The sequence below is a fragment of the Adiantum capillus-veneris genome, chromosome 24 (genome assembly GCF_014529385.1).
Source record: "Adiantum capillus-veneris isolate H3 chromosome 24, ASM1452938v2, whole genome shotgun sequence".
Lineage (NCBI taxonomy): Eukaryota > Viridiplantae > Streptophyta > Polypodiopsida > Polypodiales > Pteridaceae > Adiantum > Adiantum capillus-veneris.
The window spans coordinates 70,700,721-70,724,117 of NC_140954.1; the positions used below are offsets into that span (position 1 = coordinate 70,700,721).

Consider the following 23,397-nt stretch of genomic DNA (forward strand, 5'->3'; position numbering starts at 1 on the left):
GATCTGAAGTGAAGGGGTAATTAAAAAGTTCAACATTGTGCTCACATAATCTAGTTTGTAGTATAAATTTAAATGGTTGAAAACTCCCTGTTGCAATTTCATTGGTCCATAATTTTCAAGGCAAAAAAATTGATTATAAATCTTGGTAAATACCTTATATTTTGGCACGTTACTAGTTGTATATAGCAAGACCACCAAGTTAGCATTTTATAGATGTCGGACATTTATGATTTCCAAATACATCCAATTTGTCAATATGGTTGTGTGTTGCACTAATCCTTTGATCTTTTTCAGATCCTACAGAGAAGAAAAATACTGTATTAGCTGAGTTGAGGAAACATATGTACAAGGCGTTTATGGTGTAAGATTCTAGAGAGGCTTGGAGACTACTCTAAGAGCATAGCACCCAACACCCCATTGTTGATCACCTCATTTGATGCATGGGGGCAATCGACCTTCAAACAATGTCAAAACCGAACTAGTGCAACTCAAGAGACATCTCACATATATCATACCATCCAAACTCCATAAATGTGTTCTTGAACCTGAGCTACAAATATGGGGAGAGAATGCCAAAAGGTAACTGGTAAAGCAAGGTTTAGGAGTGGCTTAGGCCACATTCTCTCTTCGAGGGCGATCATTGAGAAGGATACATCTTCAAGGAGGGTGACTATTGAGAAGGATAGATCTTCAATGGGGTAGATTTATTGCTTTTGTGTGGGTTTGAAAGCGTTGGTCATAGTTTCTAGGGCACGGTTGTTTCAAAGGATGTATAAGATCAGGATACCCAACGGGCAGGAGATTGTCTAGGGAAAAGATACATTGTCGTATATTAAGTCATGAATAAAGGCTCATCACCCTTGAGGAAGAGAGCACGTCTTGCAAACAAGAGTTGAGTGCATTGAAATAGGAAATAATGGCATCAAGGGGAATGAGAAGAGAGGGTGCCATCGATGAGAGCACTCCCTTTGCCATCAAGGAAGAGAAAATCACAAAGGATACAAAGGGAAAGCATCAAGGTGGGTGGAAGTGGTATAGAAGAGTATCCGCAAGGAGGTGAGATATAAGGGGTATGAGCCTCCCGAAGACCGGCCACGGGAGGGGACCCCCCACCTAGGCACGTTAGCCTCACTCCACGCACTCGCGCACCGTGGGGACTCGACGCAAGGTTCCCCGGGGCACGCTATGACCCGTCGGCGGTGCGGCGGAGCCTGAGGCTACGTGGGGCTAGGGACCCGAGACGCGAAGACCCGCGAAACACAAACGGCCGTCGACCCATGGAACGCAACCACGCCCGAGCCGGCCCCGTCCGAGCCGGGCCCCCGAGAAGGCAACTTGACCCGAGCCGGCCACGTCCGAGCCGGGCCCTCCTGAGCCGGTGCCGTCCGTGCCAGGACCCCTTGAGCAACACCTTGGTCCCTTGGCCGCGTGCGGGTAAGAATCCCCGACGGGCCCCTTGAAGACAGTCCCTCGGCTGCGTGCGGGTAAGAATCCCCGACGGGCCCCTTGAAGACAGTCCCTCGGCTGCGTGCGGGTAAGAATCCCCGACGGGCCCCTTGAAGACAGAAGTTCCCTCGGCTGCGTGCGGGTAAGAATCCCCGCCGGGCCCCCTCCCCGACGCGCCCAGAAGCTGGGGCGTCACACTTGGTATCAGAGCTCCAGAACGAGCTCTTGGAAACGAGCCGAAGACTAACGTGCCCGACGCGCACGATACTCACGACGACTCCAACCGCAATGGCCCGGGTCGTCAAAATCCTGGTGAAGAGAGCTCCAGAAAGCAACCACACGCCTTCCGCCCCGTGACGCGTCCTGAACACGCGGGCCGTCACTTGTGACCCGCGCCGGCCCCGATCCGAGCCGGGTACCTCCATGAAGAAAAGGAACGATGCGAGCCAGACAGGGCTCTTCGTGACGCGTCCCAACAACGGGCCGTCACCCGTGACCCGCGCCGGCCCCGATCCGAGCCGGGCACCTCCACATGACAAAAAGCAAAGATGTGAGCCAGACAGGGCTCTTTACATGAGGAAAAGGCAGATACGAGCCAGACAGGGCTCTTGGTGACAAAAACATAGAAACTCCAAAAACGCGATGAACCAAGCCAACGGTGTTCGTCGCGCCCCGGCCACGTTTTGTGGCCCATGCTGAGCTAAAGATCCAAACGACGTCCAAACAGGGACCAACTCGCAAGTGCTGCATTGCGACGGAACGCTCTTTCAAATTCGGCTTTCAAGAAGCCTCCGCGCGGACCAACGCAGCAGGTGGCTCCGCGCACATCGGGTTACCTATTCGGGGGAACGCTCAAGTACGGGGAATTCTACTTGGGTGTTCAAAGCATATCTTTTCAGCCTTCTGCCAAAACCCCAAAAATACTCACTCACTCACTTTCAAAAATGAGAAAAACAAAGCATGCCGACTTACTTGCATTTTGGGAACAGTTTTGATCACTTGCACTTATATGCACCCCTTTGTCCCCACGGCCTCATGCATAGCCGAGCACTCTTTTTCCCCGTTCGACGCGGTCGTCGAACTCTCTTCAAACGGGGGTGTATATAAGGGGTATGAGCCTCCCGAAGACCGGCCACGGGAGGGGACCCCCCACCTAGGCACGTTAGCCTCACTCCACGCACTCGCGCACCGTGGGGACTCGACGCAAGGTTCCCCGGGGCACGCTATGACCCGTCGGCGGTGCGGCGGAGCCTGAGGCTACGTGGGGCTAGGGACCCGAGACGCGAAGACCCGCGAAACACAAACGGCCGTCGACCCATGGAACGCAACCACGCCCGAGCCGGCCCCGTCCGAGCCGGGCCCCCGAGAAGGCAACTTGACCCGAGCCGGCCACGTCCGAGCCGGGCCCTCCTGAGCCGGTGCCGTCCGTGCCAGGACCCCTTGAGCAACACCTTGGTCCCTTGGCCGCGTGCGGGTAAGAATCCCCGACGGGCCCCTTGAAGACAGTCCCTCGGCTGCGTGCGGGTAAGAATCCCCGACGGGCCCCTTGAAGACAGTCCCTCGGCTGCGTGCGGGTAAGAATCCCCGACGGGCCCCTTGAAGACAGAAGTTCCCTCGGCTGCGTGCGGGTAAGAATCCCCGCCGGGCCCCCTCCCCGACGCGCCCAGAAGCTGGGGCGTCACATGAGATGAGATAAATGAAAGGACATGATCAAAGAAGACAAAATATGATCGTGGAGACATGCACCTCCACCCTGAAAATGTGTTGGAACACTTCTATGCACATAGACTGGATACAAGGGGACCCGTTCAAAGCTTGGAGAGTCATAAAAGTGCAAGGCAAAAGAAAGCTTTCAATTGTACATTTTTAAGAAATTACATAAAGAGGAGTGACTTTGAGAGAACTACCATAGGATCTTGTCTTGTAAGCCACAAGGGTGCTAGACTTTGTTATCTTCACCCATTTAACTCCTCTTATAGATGCCCTTGGCCGCTTATCTTTAGGACCCCTTTCCATACAACCGTAGATAGGACATTGTCTTTAGATTACTCTCCCCTTGAGAGAGTTTTTGTCCTCAAAGACACAAGAGGGAATTTCTTACGAAGAGCACCAATACTTTCCCAAGTAGAACTTCCTTTAAGTCTATCTTTCCACTTAACTAAAACTTGTTGACAAACATGATTTCTTGTTGCTAAATTGGGATAATCTAAAATCTTTTTTAATTTGTGACGTGACTCAATTATGTGAACAAAAATATGTGGATCAGCAACATTGTCTTCCTAACCACTTGGGTAAACGGCTAACATGAAACACAAGATGAATGCATGAATGTGTTGGTAAAACACAATTTGTAAGCACGCTTACCAATTTTCTTAAAATCTTGGTAGGACCACAATACCATGGCGAAAGCTTAGGTGAAAATACAGTTTTTAGACTTTTTGAAATCTTTAGAATCTTTAAAGATATCAACCCTCCCTCTATAAAGAATACTTGTCGGTGTTGTTCACCTGCAAATGTTTTGTAACAATCTTGAGCTTGTCTAATATTGCTCTTAGCAATACATAACATATCAAAAGGTGCTAGTAACAAATTTTTACCCAAGTGTATGTGTTCATTGACCAAACCTACAATAGCGATAGATCGAGGTTGATAACCATACATGAGCATAAATGGATTGATACTGTGGGAACTTGCGTTGCTCTCTGTTTAGTTGTGGAAACATGGATCAGATCCTACGGGAACATGCGTTGCAGTCCTTTTAAAAAAATCCAAGGTGGGCAAATAGTATTTCCAATGTATTTTCTTTTTATTGACATATGCTCGTAGCATACGCTCTAGTACCGTTTTTATTGTCGAAGTCTATGCATCAATCTGAGGATAATCATGTGTACTCTCATTGGGAGTAGTTCCTTGTGAAATACTACTCTCCAAAAATGGCCATTAAATTTTCAATTTTGATCGCCAACAATATTAGACAGATTGTCATATAACTTGTACACATTCTCCATGAGCCACCTTCCAAGTTTCGAAACTTTGATCGTAACCTTATTCTCTAGGACTCTTGTCCAACATTTTCTTAGACAATGACATTAAAGATGCAAATAGAGCGCAAAAGGGTCTCCATGTTGAGGGTTCTACTTGATCAAAAGGAGGTTACGAGAGCAACCTGGAGTCCTAGTGCCAAAAGTCCTACAAAGCATAGGTTATAGAGAACCTAGGTATAAAGATATAATATGCAGTATTAAACTAAAATGAAACATATTGGGCACACCCTAGGAGAGTGGAGGAGTCCATGCAAAGATGGACATTCTTCGTGGAACACAAGAGGCCCAAAGAGGGAAGAGGGCTACTAGTGCAAATCTGCATACAGAGAGACCACTTGGGCAAATCACCTCAAGATGAGATACTCTTCAACCAACCACTACATAAGCATCCAAATGGTGGTACCTTACCTTGAGGCTAGATACATTTTAGCTATTCACAAATAGGGTGATATTTGTCTTATTGGGGTTGATCCCGTTTATTCCATGAATACATCCTCCGTTTTGATTGAGGGTGGAGTATATGTCTAATGAATTTATTGCATCTCTAGTAGTCGTGCGATAAAACCCCAATGTATAGTTACACCTTTCAACAATTGGTGCTCCAGAGAGAAAAAATAGGTCACTCATGGAGATGGCACGATGTATGGTCAAAAACCAAGGTTTGCCACATGGGTTTGGGATTGAGGTTGTCATCTACGCTACATATATACTATAACATGTATTCCACTAAAGTGTTGCAATCTGTCACTCCATGTGAGGCTTGGCATGAAAAGAAGCCATCCATTGGTCATTTGCATGTGTTTGATCATGTGGTTTATGCTTTGGTGTCCAAGAAACAAATCAATAAAATGGATGATATGGCTACGAAATGTTTTTTTGTTGTTACAACCAAGCAATTAGAATTTCCAAGTAATTTTCCAATGCTAGAAGGTGTTTTTCCCTCATGATATGCCTAAATCTTAACTTGGCTCATCTTTTTACAATGTGTACAAACTAGCAATAGTGCATTGTCTTTTGAGTGCAACAATAAGAGACATACCAAGAGAAACCAAGCGTCATTCCTTGAGAATCATGTGAAATGCGCCATCCTTTCAAGGCATGCTGACTTAGAGGGTGAAGTTATGAGAGTGAGAGAGCGCAATCATGTGCACGAGGATATGACTCTACATCGGTACATGCATGAGTTGTAAAGTTTGAATTTCTATAAATCAATAGCTGATGTATTATCATAAACTCCCATAGCATGTCAAAATTAGGGGTTAGGATGAGAGATGCCTCAACATTGGCAGTTTGTTAAAGAGAGGATTTATTTAGAGCACGATTTTTTTTCTTTAATGTTTATTGTACTTCAGCATTGTCTGAAACAAAGTTGATAACTTCTTGTATGTACTTGGGCAAAAGCACTTGTTGTCTTGGACAGTCCTTTGATAGCACTTTACAAACCACATTTTCATGTTTAACATGTAAAATAAATTAGCGTAGTATAGGTCAAAGGATAGCTTTCACCCACTTGGGAGAAGCAACAAGTGATGGAGTGAAAATACATAAGGCCTCAAAAATGATGGCCAGGAGAATTTGGAAAAACCAATCCAACTTTGAGTGTGTATATACCAAACAGGTGATTAGACAAGGGGCTATGTGTCTGAGTGAGGTGGTTGGGCCTACCTACATGGTGGCTGAGAGAGAGGCTTTTGGAATCCACTGCTCCACTTTCCTTTCAATTTAAAAAACGACATCTTGCTTTGATTCGTCTTTTTTTAGGATTTTCTTAAAATCATTTGGGCATACTACTTCCCCTTTATTTAATTTTTTTCTTACAAGCTTATTGGCACCTTCATGTGATCATGATGATATCCACATTAACTATCATATCAAGAGTTTGGCTCATATGTACAATGTGAGATGATGTCTCGTTGTGGGAGCTAAAACATAGCAAAAGATTTCCTACTTTTACACGTGAAAGCTTCAAACAAAAGCACATCTTGGGCACATGAGAATTTTTTCATAAAAAGAGAGAACAAAATTTTGTGAGTTGTATACCATTGCAATAATGAGATGTGTGGCAACCTTGCAAAAATGCATGGAAAGACATACGAAGAGCAACAAAGCATCATACATTGAAAATCATGTACGATATGATGTTTGTTTTAGGTCCTCAGGGGTGAGAGTGAGATAGAGCCAGAGAGCATGCCATGCGCACCTCCTAGACTAGAGTGTCATGCAAGCACATGGGAAATGAGACAAGAGGGTGAAAAAAAAGATACGAGCAACATAATACTAGGGTCGATGCTACTCCCCCCACGTGGATCCTTCAATGAATTCATGGATTATTAGTTGGAGAGATGTTGGATATATTATCTAGTGTAAGACATCCAATTTCACTTACAATCCAATGATAGAGTTCACCAACCACCTGCCAACCACATAACTTATAATCATATTTAATAAATAATCACAACCACCGATCAACCACATAACTTATAATCACATCTAACAAATATATTACATTACATGGGAATTTTTTAAGAGGGTATCTTTGCACAATGTGCACGCCTAGACCTTGTGATTCACCTTTGCTTGGGATGATATTTGACATAAACATCATCACTTAAGGTAATACTTTGGCTAAACTTGTAAACATTGGTGTTGCTATACTTTCTATTTAAGGTCATTTGGGCCATATTTTTGCAGCAAGCACAATAAAGGAACTACTTTCTTGTGTAAAAATTACACCCACTTTGCAGTAAAGCAACAATGATTCTATTTATCCTACTCCATAAGGGTAACTTGTACAATGTAAGTAGTTAGTTTCACTAAAGCAAACAATGATTCTATTCATCGTTTTATTCCATAGCCCAAACTAACTACTTACACTGTTAGTTAGTTTGGGCTATGCAGTAAAGCAAACAATGATTCTATTTACCATTAAGGGTAACTTCTACAATGTAAGTAGTTAGTGGCCATCGTTGACAACAATGATATATTTTCTATGTTGGTTGTTGACGTCCAAGCGACTATCCATTGCGGATTGTGCACATCATCTCACACAATACAGCTGAGCCAATATCTTGATATCGTAATTGTTGTGAAGATATCATGAAATATTGATTATTGAGGTTAAGCAACATGGAACTGACCATTCTATATGAATTGTGTCAACACACAACATTTAATGTTAAATAACTCCTATGGAGGATGAAAATTTCAATATATTTGTTTCTAGTAAAACCAAAAAGAAATCTTCAATTAGGCTTAACACCATGTACGTAAGCTGCCAAGCATGAAGCAAAATTCAATAAGCATACACATTTTGTATCCTACTCAATATTGCATCCTTGGGCTAAACCAACTAAAGGTGTGTTATACACCATCAACGTTCACTTTTGTTATGTATTTTCTGAAATTGTAGAGACCTACCTTGTGACTTTGAGTAATCAAAGTTTCTTTTTAAGCTAGATGTAGTGATAGCAACTTTTATGCTTTATCATTGATGTCCAATTAATCATTTTTATAGTTATACTATGTATGGACTGGTGAAGATAGTAGGAAAAGCTAGTGGTGAGAAATTTATTATGTAATATGGCTATTTAGTGTTGAAATGAAAGTGTGACAAAAGTGTGGGCATAGGCTGATTTTTTTAAATGTTGGCGGTCAAAGGGATATTCATTGTTGGGACCGTGAACCAGGATGAACTTGTCCATATGTTACAAATTGTCTCTCTTTGTTTAAAGGACGAAGAAACAAAGCAATGAGAAAACATTTAAAAAAAAGTCTTTCTGCATAATCACGCAAATGAAGAGCATTAAGATACAATGGTTGAATGATAAAAGCATGCCTAATGTATGATTCTAGTAGTGAGACACCCTTACAAACAAAGTCGTGTTCCAATAGTTGGGGTTCCCATGAGGGCAAGAAGTAGTTTTTCACCCATTAGCATACATTGCAATCTTTTTTTCATCCTACTTTCACATAGAAGTTCTGCAAAAATGGAAAACAACAAAAACACTGCCCTACAAAGCATCATTACATTGCGATTTGACAAGTCAAGTGCAATTGGATCCAATCAATTGATTGATTGCACTTGAGGTGCAATCGATTACAATGGAGTATAGTTCAATCTAAACCAAGTGCAAGTGAGTCCAATGAGCAAGATGGTTAATGGAAGTTGTCAAGAGTGCAAGACGCCGATTGCATTCAATCGTCCTCGGAGTCCATCCATTTGTACTACCTTTTGTTTCATGGCTCTCTTAGGCACATCCCAATTCACTTGTAGTACTCGAAAAAATACCATTAAACTTTTCAGCTTATTCTAAGCCCATCAATCAAGAGTTACAACGCAAGCTACTCTATGTACATAGCACATTGAGCTTTACCAAGATCATTTGGAGCTCTGCATGCTTGTGTAAGCCCAAGTCACGTCAGAATTTGATGTGCATACTCTTGATGAGATACTAGACTCTCTAGACCATGTGGCATATGTGAATTTCATGCCAGGGTGTTCTTAATACTTAATTCATTCACAGACTTTTATCATTCTCTCCAGCAATTCCTTTCTGATTATCAAAGAATGCCCAACAACATGAGGCCACTTTCTAATAATCGTGGAATGACCTGATCTTGGCATGGATAGGTTCACCACTAAGTCCACCCACCTCATTTATCTATATGTAGATGTAGATAAGAGGAGAACACTGGTCTTCATGTGCATGCACCAGCACATGCACAGAGACAGAGACACAGAGAGAGAGAGAGAGAGAGAGAGAGAGAGAGAGAGAGAGAGAGAGCTGGCTGTGCTGACAAATTATGTCCATCGGGATTTGGGCTTTTAAGGTGAGGTGAACATCACCAGGGATCAAAACAGGTGAGGAGAGCAAATACATGAGCAGTGCTCATTGTGACATTAGAGATACATGTGGATTATAAATATGTCTGGTTGCAAATAACATGCAATGAATTTGTAAAAGGTTCCACTCAACAGACTCTGCAGAAAGGTTAGAAGGAATCCAAGGAATGGACTCCAAATCCAACTGGCAGTGCCTTATTTAACTACTTTGGAGGTATGCAGAAGCTAATCCAATCCTGACAGGATCACCGAGCACGAGGCTTTGATACATGTGCCCTTTGGCACAACACATCTTGGCGATCCTCGATAAAATGCAATTCGCTACTTGTAAACCAGAGAGCGTACGTTCCGTCCGCCACCGTGCTATGAAGTACAGCTAATTGTTGCATTAAGAATTTCAATAAAAAATGTACTCCTCCCTGCAGCAACAGGACAAGATGCACACCTAGAACAATGGAAAACAATAGCCCAAATTATCAGACTTCAGGCAGATGCCTTGAGCTTTATTAATGGTGAGGGTCATAGAGGCCTTCTTGCATCCATATTTTGACAAGAAACTGCATCATTTCCTGTTAAAACAGAGTCTCAGCAATCTGCGTTTTCTCTTATAAAAAATGCAATTGACGCAAAGGAACGCCAGCCCACCTTTAGTGGCACAGGACGAGGAAAGGGCCTGCTAGTAGTGAGCAAATCCTCATAGGTAGTCTCGGCACTGCAGCAGCAAGGGCCCAAAGAATCAAACCACAGAATTGAAACTGAAAGCCGTAAATGCCCATTACATAATTCGTACCTTAAGACAGGCTCACAAGCATCTTTGCTCGACCTTTCTCGCCTATTACCAACCCACTGTCTTCTTTGCTCTTCCCATAGCAAGAGGGCTGAGAGTACAGAGGTGCAAATTGAGTCATCAAAAGCATGTGCAGCTCGAGAAAATTTGATATTTCATTCCATAACGAGTTGAAAACCCATACCATGATTAACAAAAACTGTGCCATTTGCTTCGTTGCCCAAACTTTTGATGTCTTGATCATGTGCGCTTCTTGGCGTATTTTGCTCGAGTGGTCTCCGCTGATTTTCCATCTCACCAGAGCTTGTCGCCCACCAATTTCTTTGAGATTGAAGACTGTGACCACGTAAACCTCTCTTAGAACTGTGTACAGCCGATGACTTCTCTACCATAATGTCAGAAGAGGCTTTTGCACGAATCCCAATACAGCCACTGTTCTGTTGCAAGCACAAAAAACCAAGCTCATCATCGAACAATTATGGGACTTTCCACGGCCTTGCAAGGTACAAATAAGCTTTTAAGCAGAAGTGTTTCCTTATTTTGATCAGAAACAAATGAATAAATAGGGGAATGGAGTTGAATGTTTAAGAAGGAAACACACCCCATACATAATACTGTTTCATAAACAAGGATTGTACGACCGAGAGAACACATACACCAGCTGCTGTTCAGCCACACCCATTAACATGATTGGATTATTCGCAAGTTCTTTGCTGGGATGTTGCCTTAAATATGAGTAAACCTGCACCTAACAAAACATCAGAACTCTCAATTTGATCTTTCCAGGTTAATTAAGGCAGCTTAATGTAGCAACATCATTTACACGAACTCTCAATTTGATCTTTCCAGATTAGTTAAGGCGGCTAAATATAGCAACATTATTTACATGAAAGCACTACTTCCATCTGCATTGGCAGGCACTTAAATAGCTTTACATACGTGCATGGATGTGCTTGTGCTTATCTGTGCATATGCACGCACACTTTCAAGACCTACTCCAAGCTCTCAAAAGACATGTCTTATTTTTCGTGTCTTAGTGAAATATGAAAAATCATAGAGAAACGGTTCAGCTTATTCCCTAAGCATTAAATGTCGAAGACGGGCACTCTAACCACGGCTGCAATCCACTGCATAACAGGGTGCTGGTAGGGATTTCCGCTGCAGCTGAGGCAACTGTTGCTGTTGCCCTGCTGAGTGCTGCACTTGCTGAAGGTTTACAGGCCGCTGTTGGAGGTTTGTGTGAGAGTGCACGCATGCAGAAACATGGAGAGAGAGAGAGAGAGAGAGAGAGAGAGAGAGAGAGAGATGAAATGAAATGAAATGTTATATTAACGTCTTCAAAAGGCCAAAGTGACCTATGAGACCAGAAAGTTACAAGGTGGTGGATCTGATACAAAGTCAGAGTAACAAAATAACAACAATACAAAACAAAGATATATACTATGGGATCGTAGATTGGTCGATGTGAACTAAGCAAAAATGGGCGGCTTGCTGGGATAGCTGAATCACAGGAGATCTAGCATCGGTCGTTGGCGGATCTCATCAATCTCCTCCATGGTTAGTAGTCTGACCAGGCGTCGTGCATGCCTGGCCATAGTGCTCCGAATCTTCTGACGTAGCCTCCGTCGATGCTGTGTAGTCCTCCGCAGTCATGGGCGCCTGAATTTCCCCAGTTCAGTTGCACAGTCGATCAGTGTGCCTCTGGTGTGAGACAAGAGGGAGCTCTACTGTGGGAGTGGCTCCTGTGGCTGTCCCGTGTCTGCTCTGAAGAAGTGTGTGATCCGTCTTTGAGACTGGCTAGCCTCGCCACTCATCAGGCTATCTCTGTGTCTGCGCAGCTCGAGCAAGAACAAACCCAGGCATCTCTGATCCTCGTATCCCATGACTCTTGAGAGTGGTCCAAAACCCTCTCCGAACAAGCAATGGAAGCGGCCTCGTATCTCGTAGTAGACAGGGCAGCGGCATGTGTAGTGCAACTCTGTCTCAGGCTCCATGTCACACTAGGGGCCTCTGCTAGTACTCGGCTGTATCTCCTAGTCTCAATCCGTAGCTGGTGAGAAGATGTGCGTAGCTGGCCAATAGCACATCGTATCCCATGAGACAAGTGGGTGTCCATGTATCTGGGTCTCGTCACAAAACCATCCTCCGTAAGCTGGAGAAGATGGTCTCTGTAGAAAGCCATCTTCGTGCCCAATGCCTGTGCTGGCTGTATCCATGTCCTCCTGGTGTCTAGCTGGGTCAGGTCTTGGCGGATGAGCTTGGTGATCTCTGACTATGTAAAAGTGAGAGATGGTGCATCCAATGAGTACTGGAATGGTGGCAGCCTGTCTATGTTGAACCCATGCGCCTGAAACCATGATGCCATCTCCCCATAAAAGCATGTTGTATCTCCTTGCATGGCTAACTGTCGAGAGGACTCAAGTGCAATGCGAGCATATCTGTCTCTAGGAAGTTCCCATGTGCCGTTTATGGAGATTGATCTGGTGAGCGCCTCAACCACTAGTGGGGGGGGGCGCTAGCTCTGCTTGGATAATGGCCCATGGTACTGATGCCTTGGCTCTAATGAGCAGCGAGATCATAGAGACGAGAGGTTTCTCCATGTTCCCCCATCCATCAATGCGACCCGGCCTCCCGTGGTGATCCAATGAAGGTCCCCATATCTCAGTTCCATAGAGCAATGGAGAAGCCACCAAAGTGTCAAAGAGCCAGAGCTTCGTCCGGGGCTCCTGAAACTGAACCTGCGAACACATCCTCTCCAATCTACCCAATGCTGCGTGGGCTCTAGTCAGTCTGGTCTCTGCTGCTCTTCTGAGTGAGAATGCAAGTCCGCTAAAAGCCACTCCAACGTAAGTGTAAGCATCTGTGTACTCCACAATCTCCTGGCCGTATGTGAATGTAGGTGCTGACCTCCTGATCCATTGTGGGGTGGTATTAAACACCATAACCTTGGTTTTACCAAGGTTGACAGACAAACCACTTTCGTGGGCAAACCTATGCAAAGCATCCAATTGACGTTGCATTCCCTCTGGAGATTCGGAGATCAACACAATATCATCAGCATATAACAAAAGTGGAATCCATGTCCCTGCCAACTGTGCACCACTATCACCATCGCTCTCAATGTAGTCAGAAACCTCATCCACATACATACCGAAAAGAGTAGGAGAGAGCGGGTAGCGCTGCTTCACCCCAATAGTGGAGTGAACCGGTGTAGAAAATCCCTCAAGGGTGCCTACATCCCCTACTACTGATCTGTACAATGCCATGATCCCCCAAATGAGCTCTGTGGGTACTCCCATCTCCTGTAATCTGCGCATCAATCTAGCTCTGGGTACTGTGTCAAAAGCTTTGCGGAAGTCCACAAAGCTACAATAGATCCGTCTCCCATGAGATCTGCCCACCTCGATGATGGCCCTGAGTGTCAAGATATGGTCAAGAGTAGAGAAGCCTCTCCTGCACCCTGCCTGCCCAGCTGCACGCATTCCTTCCCTCTCTGCCCATCTACTCAACTGTTGCTCAAGAATGGATGCATACAACCATGCCAGTGTGTGTCCAATCATGATAGTGCGATAATTCCCAGGCTCCATGGGGACTCCTGACTTGAAGATAGGTACAATCGTAGATAGGTTCCAAGTGTCCGGTAGGCCCTCACACATAGCACGGTTAAACATAACTGCTAGAAGCTCTGCTAGTAGATCTTTGGCATGCATGAAATGCTCAGCGACTAAGCCATCATGATCATATGCTCTCCCAGTCCTCATCTTGTCAATGGCTTTCTTCACCATCTCAGCGGTGAAAAAAGCACATGTGTGTGGGCATGGATCGGGGGGGTTGGGAAGGGGCGGCTGTCCAGGTATTGTGTACAAAGATGATGCGTACTGACCCCAGGTCTCTCTGGAGGTAACAACAGGGGGGGGACTGCTCATGAAAGAGCCGCCACGCCTCACGCAAGTCCTGACTCAAGAATAGCTAGTATAGATCCTGCTCGAGTCGAGCCAAAAAAGCCCTCTTCTTCCGCCGCACAAGGCGTCGGAAGTCAATCTGTGACTGTCTGTGAGTGACGTCCCCCAAAAGCACCTCCCTTTGAAGTCTAGCTTTGGCGGCACTCCTCATCGTACTAGCTGTTCTAAGGCATGCTCCCTGATCGGCGTCTCTGCTCAGGCTAGGTGTGTGGGTATGCCTCTGCTGCTGCATCATGTAATGTATGTGTCAGTATAGTAGTTAGCTCCTCCAGAGGTCGCCCCGGGTCCTCAGTGCATAGGCGTCTGTAGATCCCATCTATGTATAGATTCGGCTGAGCCATGACATAGTCCACTGTGCTGGCTCCATGTCTATGTGGGAAGCATGTAAAACCTCCCGCAGCAGGAAATCTCTGTAGGCCATTCAAGATGGCCAATCCATGTGCAGTGCCCATGTCTATCACGTGTCGCCCATACTCAGTATATTCCACATCGTGTGATAGTCTGGACAAGCCCGTCTCTACAACATCTAGCTCTCTCAGCATCTCCTCTAAAGTATCATAAGACACTGTCTGGTGATGGGCAGTCCTAGCATTGAAGTCCCCTAGAATGATAATGTCACCATCTCTAGAGAACTCCCATATGTCATCATCCAAAATAGAAAAAGGGGACTGTCCTCTGGGTGATGCATAGACTGATGTACTCGGGGGAAAGTAGCAAATGGCAATGTAGAGATATCTGCCTCTCTCTGCTTTCAATCTCACCCACATGTACCTAGCCTGCTCATCCCTACAGGCTAATGTATCAATGGCTGCAGATCCTCTCTAAATAACACTACCACTCCCCTCGAGCCCCGTCCTCTGTGCTCTGAGCGTGTCTCCTGTCTGTAATGTTAGGTGCGGCGAAATGAATGTTGTATTTTCTCAAGATTAGTGATCTTTATTGCTCAAGGTTCCTTTTAGTTATTAGGGAAAGAGAGAGCTTTTCGTCTTATGGAGAGTGCTATGATCACGAACAAAGTGAGTGGATTGTGCGTGCAAGTGAATGAGACTGAGAGAAGGAGAGAGAAGATTACGACACCGAGAGGTTGTAAAACCCTCCTCCGAAGGCCCCACTCTCGTCGGCGAGAGTGGTCTATTCTTTGATTGCACAAAGGTGTACAATGCGTATGCAATGGACTGATGCAATGGGACTATGCCGATGACGACGACGGCGCTGAAATCTGAGATCTTCTAATCGCTGAATTCTGGGACTGTTTCGGTGGCTGAAAATGACTGTTTTGGCTGCGTTTTTATGGCTGAAAATGGGGGAACATCTGCAACCAACTTGGGGGCTGATCTGCTTCTGTGTCTAGGCTGAAAATTGCGTGCATCTGCGGCGGTTAGGGCTGAAACCAAAAACGCTGAAGCTACTGGCTGTAATTGCTGATGAAAAAGACAAAACGCTAATGCATCTGCTTCCCATTTGGCTGGCGTTTTTGCAAAGAAAACGCTGGCTGGTTTCTATAGCTGGCGTTAGTGATTGGGCTGAACTGGTTGCCTTGATGCTAGTGGGGAAACGCCAAGGACTGGAGGGTACCGGCGATGGCTGATGGAAACACTAGGTTCTGCAAGAGAGGGCGATCCCAAAAACGCTAGAGGGTCTGAGTGTCTGAGGGGGTACTGCTGAGAAGTTGCCTGTTGAGCGGGAAGCTCCTGCTGCCTCTTCTGCCAGAAAGTGCTAACTTGGGTTTGCTTATATATTAACTTAGCAAAATTGCCCTACCTACTTTGGTTGGAAAGTCACTTAAAAATAATAAGTGAAAATAACCAAAAATAGGAAAATAGGCTAAATGCACTGGAAAATTCCCCTAACTGATGCTAATGGATTCTGATGGGAATTCCGATGATCATGTTGTGTGCAACCGGAGGATGTATCTATGCTAAGTGACTGGGCATGCACGGTCTACGAATAGACTCACAAAAGTGCCATATCACTGCTAAACTAACTTGCTCGGACTGACTGAACCCTGCTGTGGTGTAGCTTGTCCACGGACACATAGGGTTGGGATGTGTCACGTGACATCCCCTCCTTTTCGAAGTGAGGTACTGGTACCGAACTGTATGGCGTCGAGGGAGATCGCCAATAGCATTCGGAATCCTGGAAGGGACTCTTCGCCGGCCCACTCTGATGTGTGGGTCGTGCGGTACTTGAACTTCATAAAGGTCCGCAACGCGTGCTTCTTTGGGCCGCGTCGAAAGCGACACAAAGTCTTATGAATCTCCTTTCTTGCTTCAACTTCGTTTAGAGTCCTGCTTCTTTCGTCTTCAAGAATCTCCATGGCTGAAAATTCCTGAAACCATCTCCGACACAAAACCATGAACATACCCATTCCATGTAAAGTGAAGGAAAAAAAATCTAGTCTTCTCTAAAGACTCTGTATGCAATGTAGATGAACATAGAGACGGAGTGACAACCCATTCATCAAACACATGCAAACACTGCGCTCGAATCTTTTCTGTTTGATCAAAATCAATCAACTGTGGCAAATCACAATGGAAATGCCCATGCTTGGTGCTCACACAATCATGTGCTCATTCGGAAATTGTGTCATGCCAAGGAAGAGACATGGAATGTGACTTCCTGACATACAAACTTGTCAACTTTTCATGAACAATCCGCATACATTCGTGCTCATCCATGAGAGAAACGTGCTCAACATACAATATGTCATGCCTAGTAAAAGGGATCACATAACAATGCTGACTAAAATACAGGAAACCTTCACGAATGAAACACTCGAACAATGCGTGTGTATCAATCATGCGAACATATAATACTTCCTGTGATGGTTCTCTGGACCTAGGCTTGAGAACCAAGATCGGTTCTTCGGGATCTATCAAATCTTCTTGTGGGGGATCTGTGGACCTCGACTCGAAAGCCAAGATCGATTCTTGGTGACTGATCGAATCTACAACGAGGTTAGCTTTGCTAGAAAAAGCATCAACTAACACAGCATCCTTGTGAACAATCACATCTTCTTCATGCAACTCATCATGCTTGTGAGAAATCACATCTTGATCAAGCAAATCATCATGCTTGTCATTGGCATCCAAATCATCATGCTTAGCAATATCATTCAAATCATCATGCTTATCTTTGTCATCCAAATCATCATGCTTATCATCATGCAAATCATTGTGCTTATCATTGTCAATCAAATCATCATCATGCTTCACACAATCATGCAAATCCTGTGTGTCATGCTTTGGAGAAGGAGAGACGGAGAGAGTCTCCTTTTCGTGATTCTGTGCAAAGTACGCATGTACTTGAGAAAAAAGTCGCAACATCTCTTTGTTCTGTCGGTCGCTCTGTTCTTTGAGGGCTTTGTTCTCACGATCAAATTCTGCTTGTCTTGCTGGGTTCTATGCTTGTCTTGCTGCTTGTCTGCGTTCCATTTCTGCTTTTCTTTCTTTGAATTCACGATCAAATTTGGCTTGTCGTTCTTTGGCTTCCAAGCGTGCTTGCTCATACTCACGTGCTATGGCTGCCATTCTTGCTGCATTTCTTGCTTTGCGTTGTAAAGTCTGTTCCATAGACAGCAGGTTCAACTCCTCCATTGGAGTTAGTGCAATCGTTGTCGTAGATGGGGAAGGGTCGGAAAAACCTCCTGGTGGGGAAAATTCTTCTTCGCCTCTCTCATGCTCATCACTTCCAAGCGAAGTATCCATTCCGCTTCAAGTGATGATCATTCTGAAGTCGTGGGTTCTTGTGGGTTCTTGGGGGTCTTGGGTTCTTAAGTTCACGAGGAACTTGGGTTCTTGAGGGTCTTGGGTTCTGAAGTCACGAGGAACTTGGGTTCTTGGGGGTCTGGGGTTCTTAAGTTCATGAGGAACTTTGGTTCTTGGGGGTCTGGGGTTCTTGAGGTTTTCTTTCGCTTGCAAATCGAGTTGGAGAAGGATCTTCTCTTCACCCGAGTTCTACTCCTTTCTGTGGGCGCACCCCTTGGCGGCCTTGCACTCACACCAAGGTTGCTTTTTCCCACCTCACGTCGATTGGCCGGCCGCTAAGTGCACGGTCCGCTCTCAATGAGTGAAAAGAGACACAAGGGGAGGCTGGACAAGCCCTTCTTTCTAGGGATTCCTGTCACTCTTCAACAAAACACGATTAGGAATCGCCACGCCCAAGTAAACTTGGGTTCGTGCGATCACAAGAAGCAAAAAAAAATTCTTGTGGTTCTTGTGGTTCTTGTGGTTCTTCCCTTGAGTAATGCAGAACACTTCCAAAGCTCTGATACCAATGTTAGGTGCAGCGGAATGAATGTTGTATTTTCTCAAGATTAGTGATCTTTATTGCTCAAGGTTCCTTTTAGTTCTTAGGGAAAGAGAGAGCTTTCCTTCTTATGGAGAGTGCTATGATCACGAACAAAGTGAGTGGATTGTGCGTGCAAGTGAATGAGACTGAGAGAAGGAGAGAGAAGATTACGACACCAAGAGGTTGTAAAACCCTCCTCTGAAGGCCCCAATCGTTGGCGAGAGTGGTCTATTCTTTGATTGCACAAAGGTGTACAATGCGTATGCAATGGACTGATGCAATGGGACTATGCCGATGACGACGACGGTGATGACGACGGCGACTTGATGGCTGAAATCTGAGATCTTCTAATCGCTGAATTCTGGAACTGTTTCGGTGGTAGAAAATGACTGTTTTGGCTGCGTTTTTATGGCTGAAAATGGGGGAACATCTGCAACCAACTTGGGGGCTGATCTGCTTCTGTGTCTAGGCTGAAAACTACGTGCATCTGTAGTGGTTAGGGCTGAAACCAAGAACGCTGAAGCTACTGGCTGTAATTGCTGATGAAAAACACAAAATGCTAATGCATCTGCTTCCAATTTGGCTGGCGTTTTTGCAAAGAAAACGCTGGCTGGTTTCTGTAGCTGGCGTTAGTGATTGGGCTGAACTGGTTGCCTTGATACTAGTGGGGAAACGCCAAGGACTGGAAGGTACCGGCAATGGCTGATGGAAACGCCAGGTTCTGCGAGAGAGGGCGATCCCAAAAAAGCTAGAGGGTCTGAGTGTCTCAGGAGGTACTGCTGAGAAGTTGCATGTTGAGCGGGAAGCTCCTGCTGCCTCTTCTGCCAGAAAGTGCTAACTTGGGTTTGCTTATATATTAACTTAGCAAAATTGCCCTACCTACTTTTGTTGGAAAGTCACTTAAAAATAATAAGTGAAAATAACCAAAAATAGGAAAATAGGCTAAATGCACTGGAAAATTCCCCTAACTGATGCTAATGGATTCTGATGGGAATTCCGATGATCATGCTGTGTGCAACCGGAGGATATGTATCTATGCTAAGTGACTAGGCATGCACGGTCTACGAATAGACTCACAAAAGTGCCAGATCACTGCTAATTTAACTTGCTCGGACTGACTGAACCCTGCTGTGGTGTAGCTTGTCCACGGACACATAGGGTTGGGATGTGTCACGTGACATGTAAGCTGTCTCCCACTTGTATCCACTAATGTGAGGCATGGATTGCCCAGGGGCCTGATGTGTCTCAGAGTAAAAGATGATGTCTCTTCCAGTAAAGCTATCCTCAAAAGCACCCACATCAAGACGCATAGATCCATTACAGTTCCAGGCAGTCACTTTGAGTGTGGTCCCATAAGTCTCGCACCGTCATGTGGAGCGTCGCTCTAGTATTACCACTCTTCTATCTCGGTAAAAGGCAATCTTGCCTTTTTCCCTTGCTGCTCTAATCTCCGGCATTACTTCGTACATATGAGTGATCTGCGAGAGGGTGAGATCATCCCCCAGAAAGATGCCCGTCTCTTTAAGAGTTGGTCTTTTCTTCAAGAAGGACTTCTTCGCTTCCATGGAGCGAAAACGGAGGATGAGTGCTCTTTCTTTTGAAGTTTCCCCACTGCTTCCATTTTTCTTTATGTTGCCCACTCTCCAGGCTCTTGTGTGCATCGGCTCATGAACCCCCATCAAGGCCATGAGTTCTTTTATCTCTTCGTCCACATTGCCTTTGTCTTTAAGACCGCAAATTCTCACATGTAGAGCGCGCACCCGTCTTCTTTGCTCCTCCTCTAGTGTCTGATTAATGATAGTGGGTGTGGACGTAGACGTTATCTCCTTGCCTTTTCCTTTCTTGGCCACCTTGATCCATTTCTCAGCTTCATCCGCGTTCTGTTGAGTTTTGGTAAGAACATCCACCCAAGAAGTCGTCATCTCTTTGTGTTGCTCTTCTCCCTCTTTGATGGCCCGCACTTGCTCCTTGATCGTGTTGATTTCTTCGATTACTAAGGGTTGCAGTTCGCCCTCTTCCAGTGTGTTTCTTGATCGTGCTTCGGCGAGATCTTTCTTGAGTGACGCAATCTCTTCATCCTGAGTCGTCACTCGGTCTTCTAGTGTATTTATCTTGCTCTCTTGGATCAGCAAGCGTCCTTCGAGCATTTTTACTGTGCCCAAGAGATTGCGGTTCATCTTGGTAATGGTCTCCGTCATTTCCTCTTTGCACTTTTGAATGGCATCCTCTAGGGGGTCGGCTTTATCGTTCAGCTTCCTCATGCTTGATCGCCGTCCCACTAAGCGCATGTGTGCATCCACACTAGCAGCGGGCGTGGTAGCTGGGCGAGTGGGGGAACGCGAGGAGGTATGGCAGGGGAGGGGTAGCGCAAGGGCATGGCACGTTGGGGGGGCTAGGCAAGTGGGGCAGCGCAAGGGGCACGGGCAGCTGGTAGAGAGCGAGCAGAGGGCGAGGGACCGGGCAGCAGAGGGCAGCACGATAGAGTTGAGAAGGAGAGAGTATGATAGGCAAAAAGTTAAAAGTTAAAAGGTTAAAAGTTAAAGAGTTGAAAGTTAAAGAGTTAAAAAGTTAAAAAATTTAATTTAAAGGGAGAGCGCACGATAGGCAAAAGAAAAATGCAATAGAGTACGGGTGAGAGAGACAACGCTTGTAGCTGCCTGTGGCGTGACGAAACCCCGCGACCTGCACAGCCTACTCCTGCGCGTGCAACCTTCGCCTCTTGTGTGTGATGCCCTCAAGCCTCTGCGCATCCTACCTGGCTGTTGCAAGCGACTCCTTCACTCACACTTGCCTGCACATTGCTTAGCTCGCTGCTGTGTTGTGGTCGCCTGAACCTCTTTAGGGTTATAAACTTGCTCGCGCTGTCACGCTGCAGAGGGCTGCCCTCTCAGAGAGAGTCTTCCAGCCAGTACTCACTTCGCGTTGCAAAGGGCGCCATCACTGAGAGAGAGAGAGAGAGAGAGAGAGAGAGAGAGAGAGAGAGAGAGAGAGAGAGAGAGTTTCAATGTCGTAGGAAACTATCCCAAGAGACCTTAAAGATCTATCCGACGAGGAGAGTTGAACTCAAGACCTGTTATTCAGGAGGGAAATGGCATAACCTATCTACCACACTTGGGAGATAGAAAGGTTATACCATTTTCCTCTTTTTATTAGCGCGCGCACACACACACCCGAGGGATGGATGGATAGATTTTATTTGTCCTCGGAGGTCAAATATGACCTATGGGACCAAAGTTACATGTGATGTAGCATGTGTGTGGCTGATGAGAGTCGTAATGGAGAGCCCACATTGTAGTTGGGAGAGGAAAGTGTATAGGTCTAAGTCGTGGCTAAAAAGTTCACGGAAGTAAGTTCGGATGTGACCAAAAGCTGAGCACTCTAGTAGTGTGTGGTACTCAGACTCTCAACCTTGAAGTGAGCATAATGTGCACAGTCAATTTGACTCTTCTCCCTTGCCCCGACGCCTTGTCTCCCATTGAAGGGAGTGGGAGCTAAGCCGAATGGTTGTGATAGTGCGTATCGCTGACAAGGGATAGACTCAAGCATGTAAGCGTGAGTACGGTTTCCCGTTTTAACAAAGAACATGGTTTTGTAGTTGAGGGCAATATCGGTGGTGTAATGTATGAAGCGAGATCCACTGGATTCCTCCCAAGCCGTAATACGTTGGCGTTGTAGAAAAGCTTCATTCACTTGTGAGTCAAGTGAGACGTCATTTGCAAGTGTAATGCATCCCATCTCCCAAACCACTTCTTTATGTCTTGCATCCATCCCGTGCTCACGATCTTGCTTTTATGCGTCTTTTGAACTTTTTTGCTTGCTTCCCATGAAATTCTAGGAAGACGATGTCAGGGATATTAATGTATCTTTATCATGTACTCCACAACCCTTTCCATGCCCATAACCTCAATTGGAAGAGATCCCGACTCCAGAAGTAAAAGCATATATGGTGTTTGTGTTTTAACTTGGAGAAAGCCTGTAAGAAAACGTTTTTTGGACATTCTTAAACTCTTTCCAAGTAGACGTTAAGATGCTCCCACCCCACACTTCAACTCCATAAAGAAGAACCAGTGTCAAAGATGTGTCAAAAAAGTACTTCTTGGGAACCCAACACTTGATGTTTTCCGCATTACACATGTTCTTAAATGTATAGTATGCTCTCTTTCCCGCTTCCAAACGACGCATAGCACATTCATGCCACTTGTGATTGGCCGGAACCTCAAGGCCAAGGTATTTAAAGCTCTCAACAACTTCAAGTGTCTCATTGTTATACACTTCTCCTTATGGTTGGTTTTCACAAGCATAACCTTTGATTTGGATCCATTCACAATCAGCCCACTATGCAAGCAAAAGTTCTCAAGGACAACCATAAGATTTTGTGCATCTTCTAAATATGTGCTAGAAGCACTATATCATCCGCATACAACAAAAGCATGATTACCGCATTGCAAATAGTGAGCTCTTCAATGTCTTCTTCTTGCATAAAGTCAAGTACCATTTGTTCCAATTGATCGATGCATAGACCAAAGAGACTTGGTGACAACGGACATCCTTGTTTAACCCCAATAGTGCTTGCAAAAATTTCTCAAATTCCTCTTCCCATGCACAATTGACACATCACCTTCTCGAGAAATCGCAAGCATAAACTAACTTGGCACTTGGAGTTCTTCCATCCTTTTCCGCAAATTGTTTCGTGGAATCATATCAAAGGCTTTCTTAAAGTCCACAAAATAAAAATACATTCGCTTGCCTTTCAATCGACTTTCCTCCATGAGAACATGAAGAGTGACAAGATGATCAATGGTGCTATGGCGTCGATGAAAACCCGCTTGTCCTTTTACATGCTTATCATTCTCTTCAATCCAATCACTCAATTTCATCTGCATTACGCACCCAAACAACTTTGCCATAAGAGATCCAATCATTATAGTCCGGTAGTTATTTACATTCTTTACATCCCCTCCTTTATGCAAAGGCTTCACCCAATTAGTACTCAAATCATAAGGTATACCATGTTGAAGTGCAAGG

The 23,397-nt window shown here is 45.2% G+C and overlaps 1 protein-coding gene across 9 annotated transcripts in view; it reads right to left on the minus strand.

Annotated features, from left to right (window-relative positions):
* Positions 1 to 9,281: 9,281 nt before the first annotated feature.
* LOC147426561 (uncharacterized) overlaps positions 9,282 to 23,397 on the minus strand; it is a 41,031-nt gene continuing 26,915 nt past the window's right edge. Inside the window, exons 2-6 of one of the 9 annotated variants that reach the window (XM_086498983.1) lie at positions 10,722 to 10,862; positions 10,305 to 10,552; positions 10,124 to 10,211; positions 9,979 to 10,045; positions 9,282 to 9,902 (exon numbers count right to left, since the gene is read on the minus strand). In XM_086498983.1, coding sequence (XP_086355109.1) covers positions 9,840 to 9,902; positions 9,979 to 10,045; positions 10,124 to 10,211; positions 10,305 to 10,552; positions 10,722 to 10,774 — 519 coding nt within the window. In that variant the 5' untranslated portion in view covers positions 10,775 to 10,862 and the 3' untranslated portion in view covers positions 9,282 to 9,839. Of the gene's footprint in view, positions 9,903 to 9,978; positions 10,046 to 10,123; positions 10,212 to 10,304; positions 10,558 to 10,721; positions 10,869 to 23,397 lie in introns of all 9 variants that reach the window. The other 8 variants (XM_086498985.1, XM_086498990.1, XM_086498989.1 and 5 more) reach the window with 8 other exon arrangements.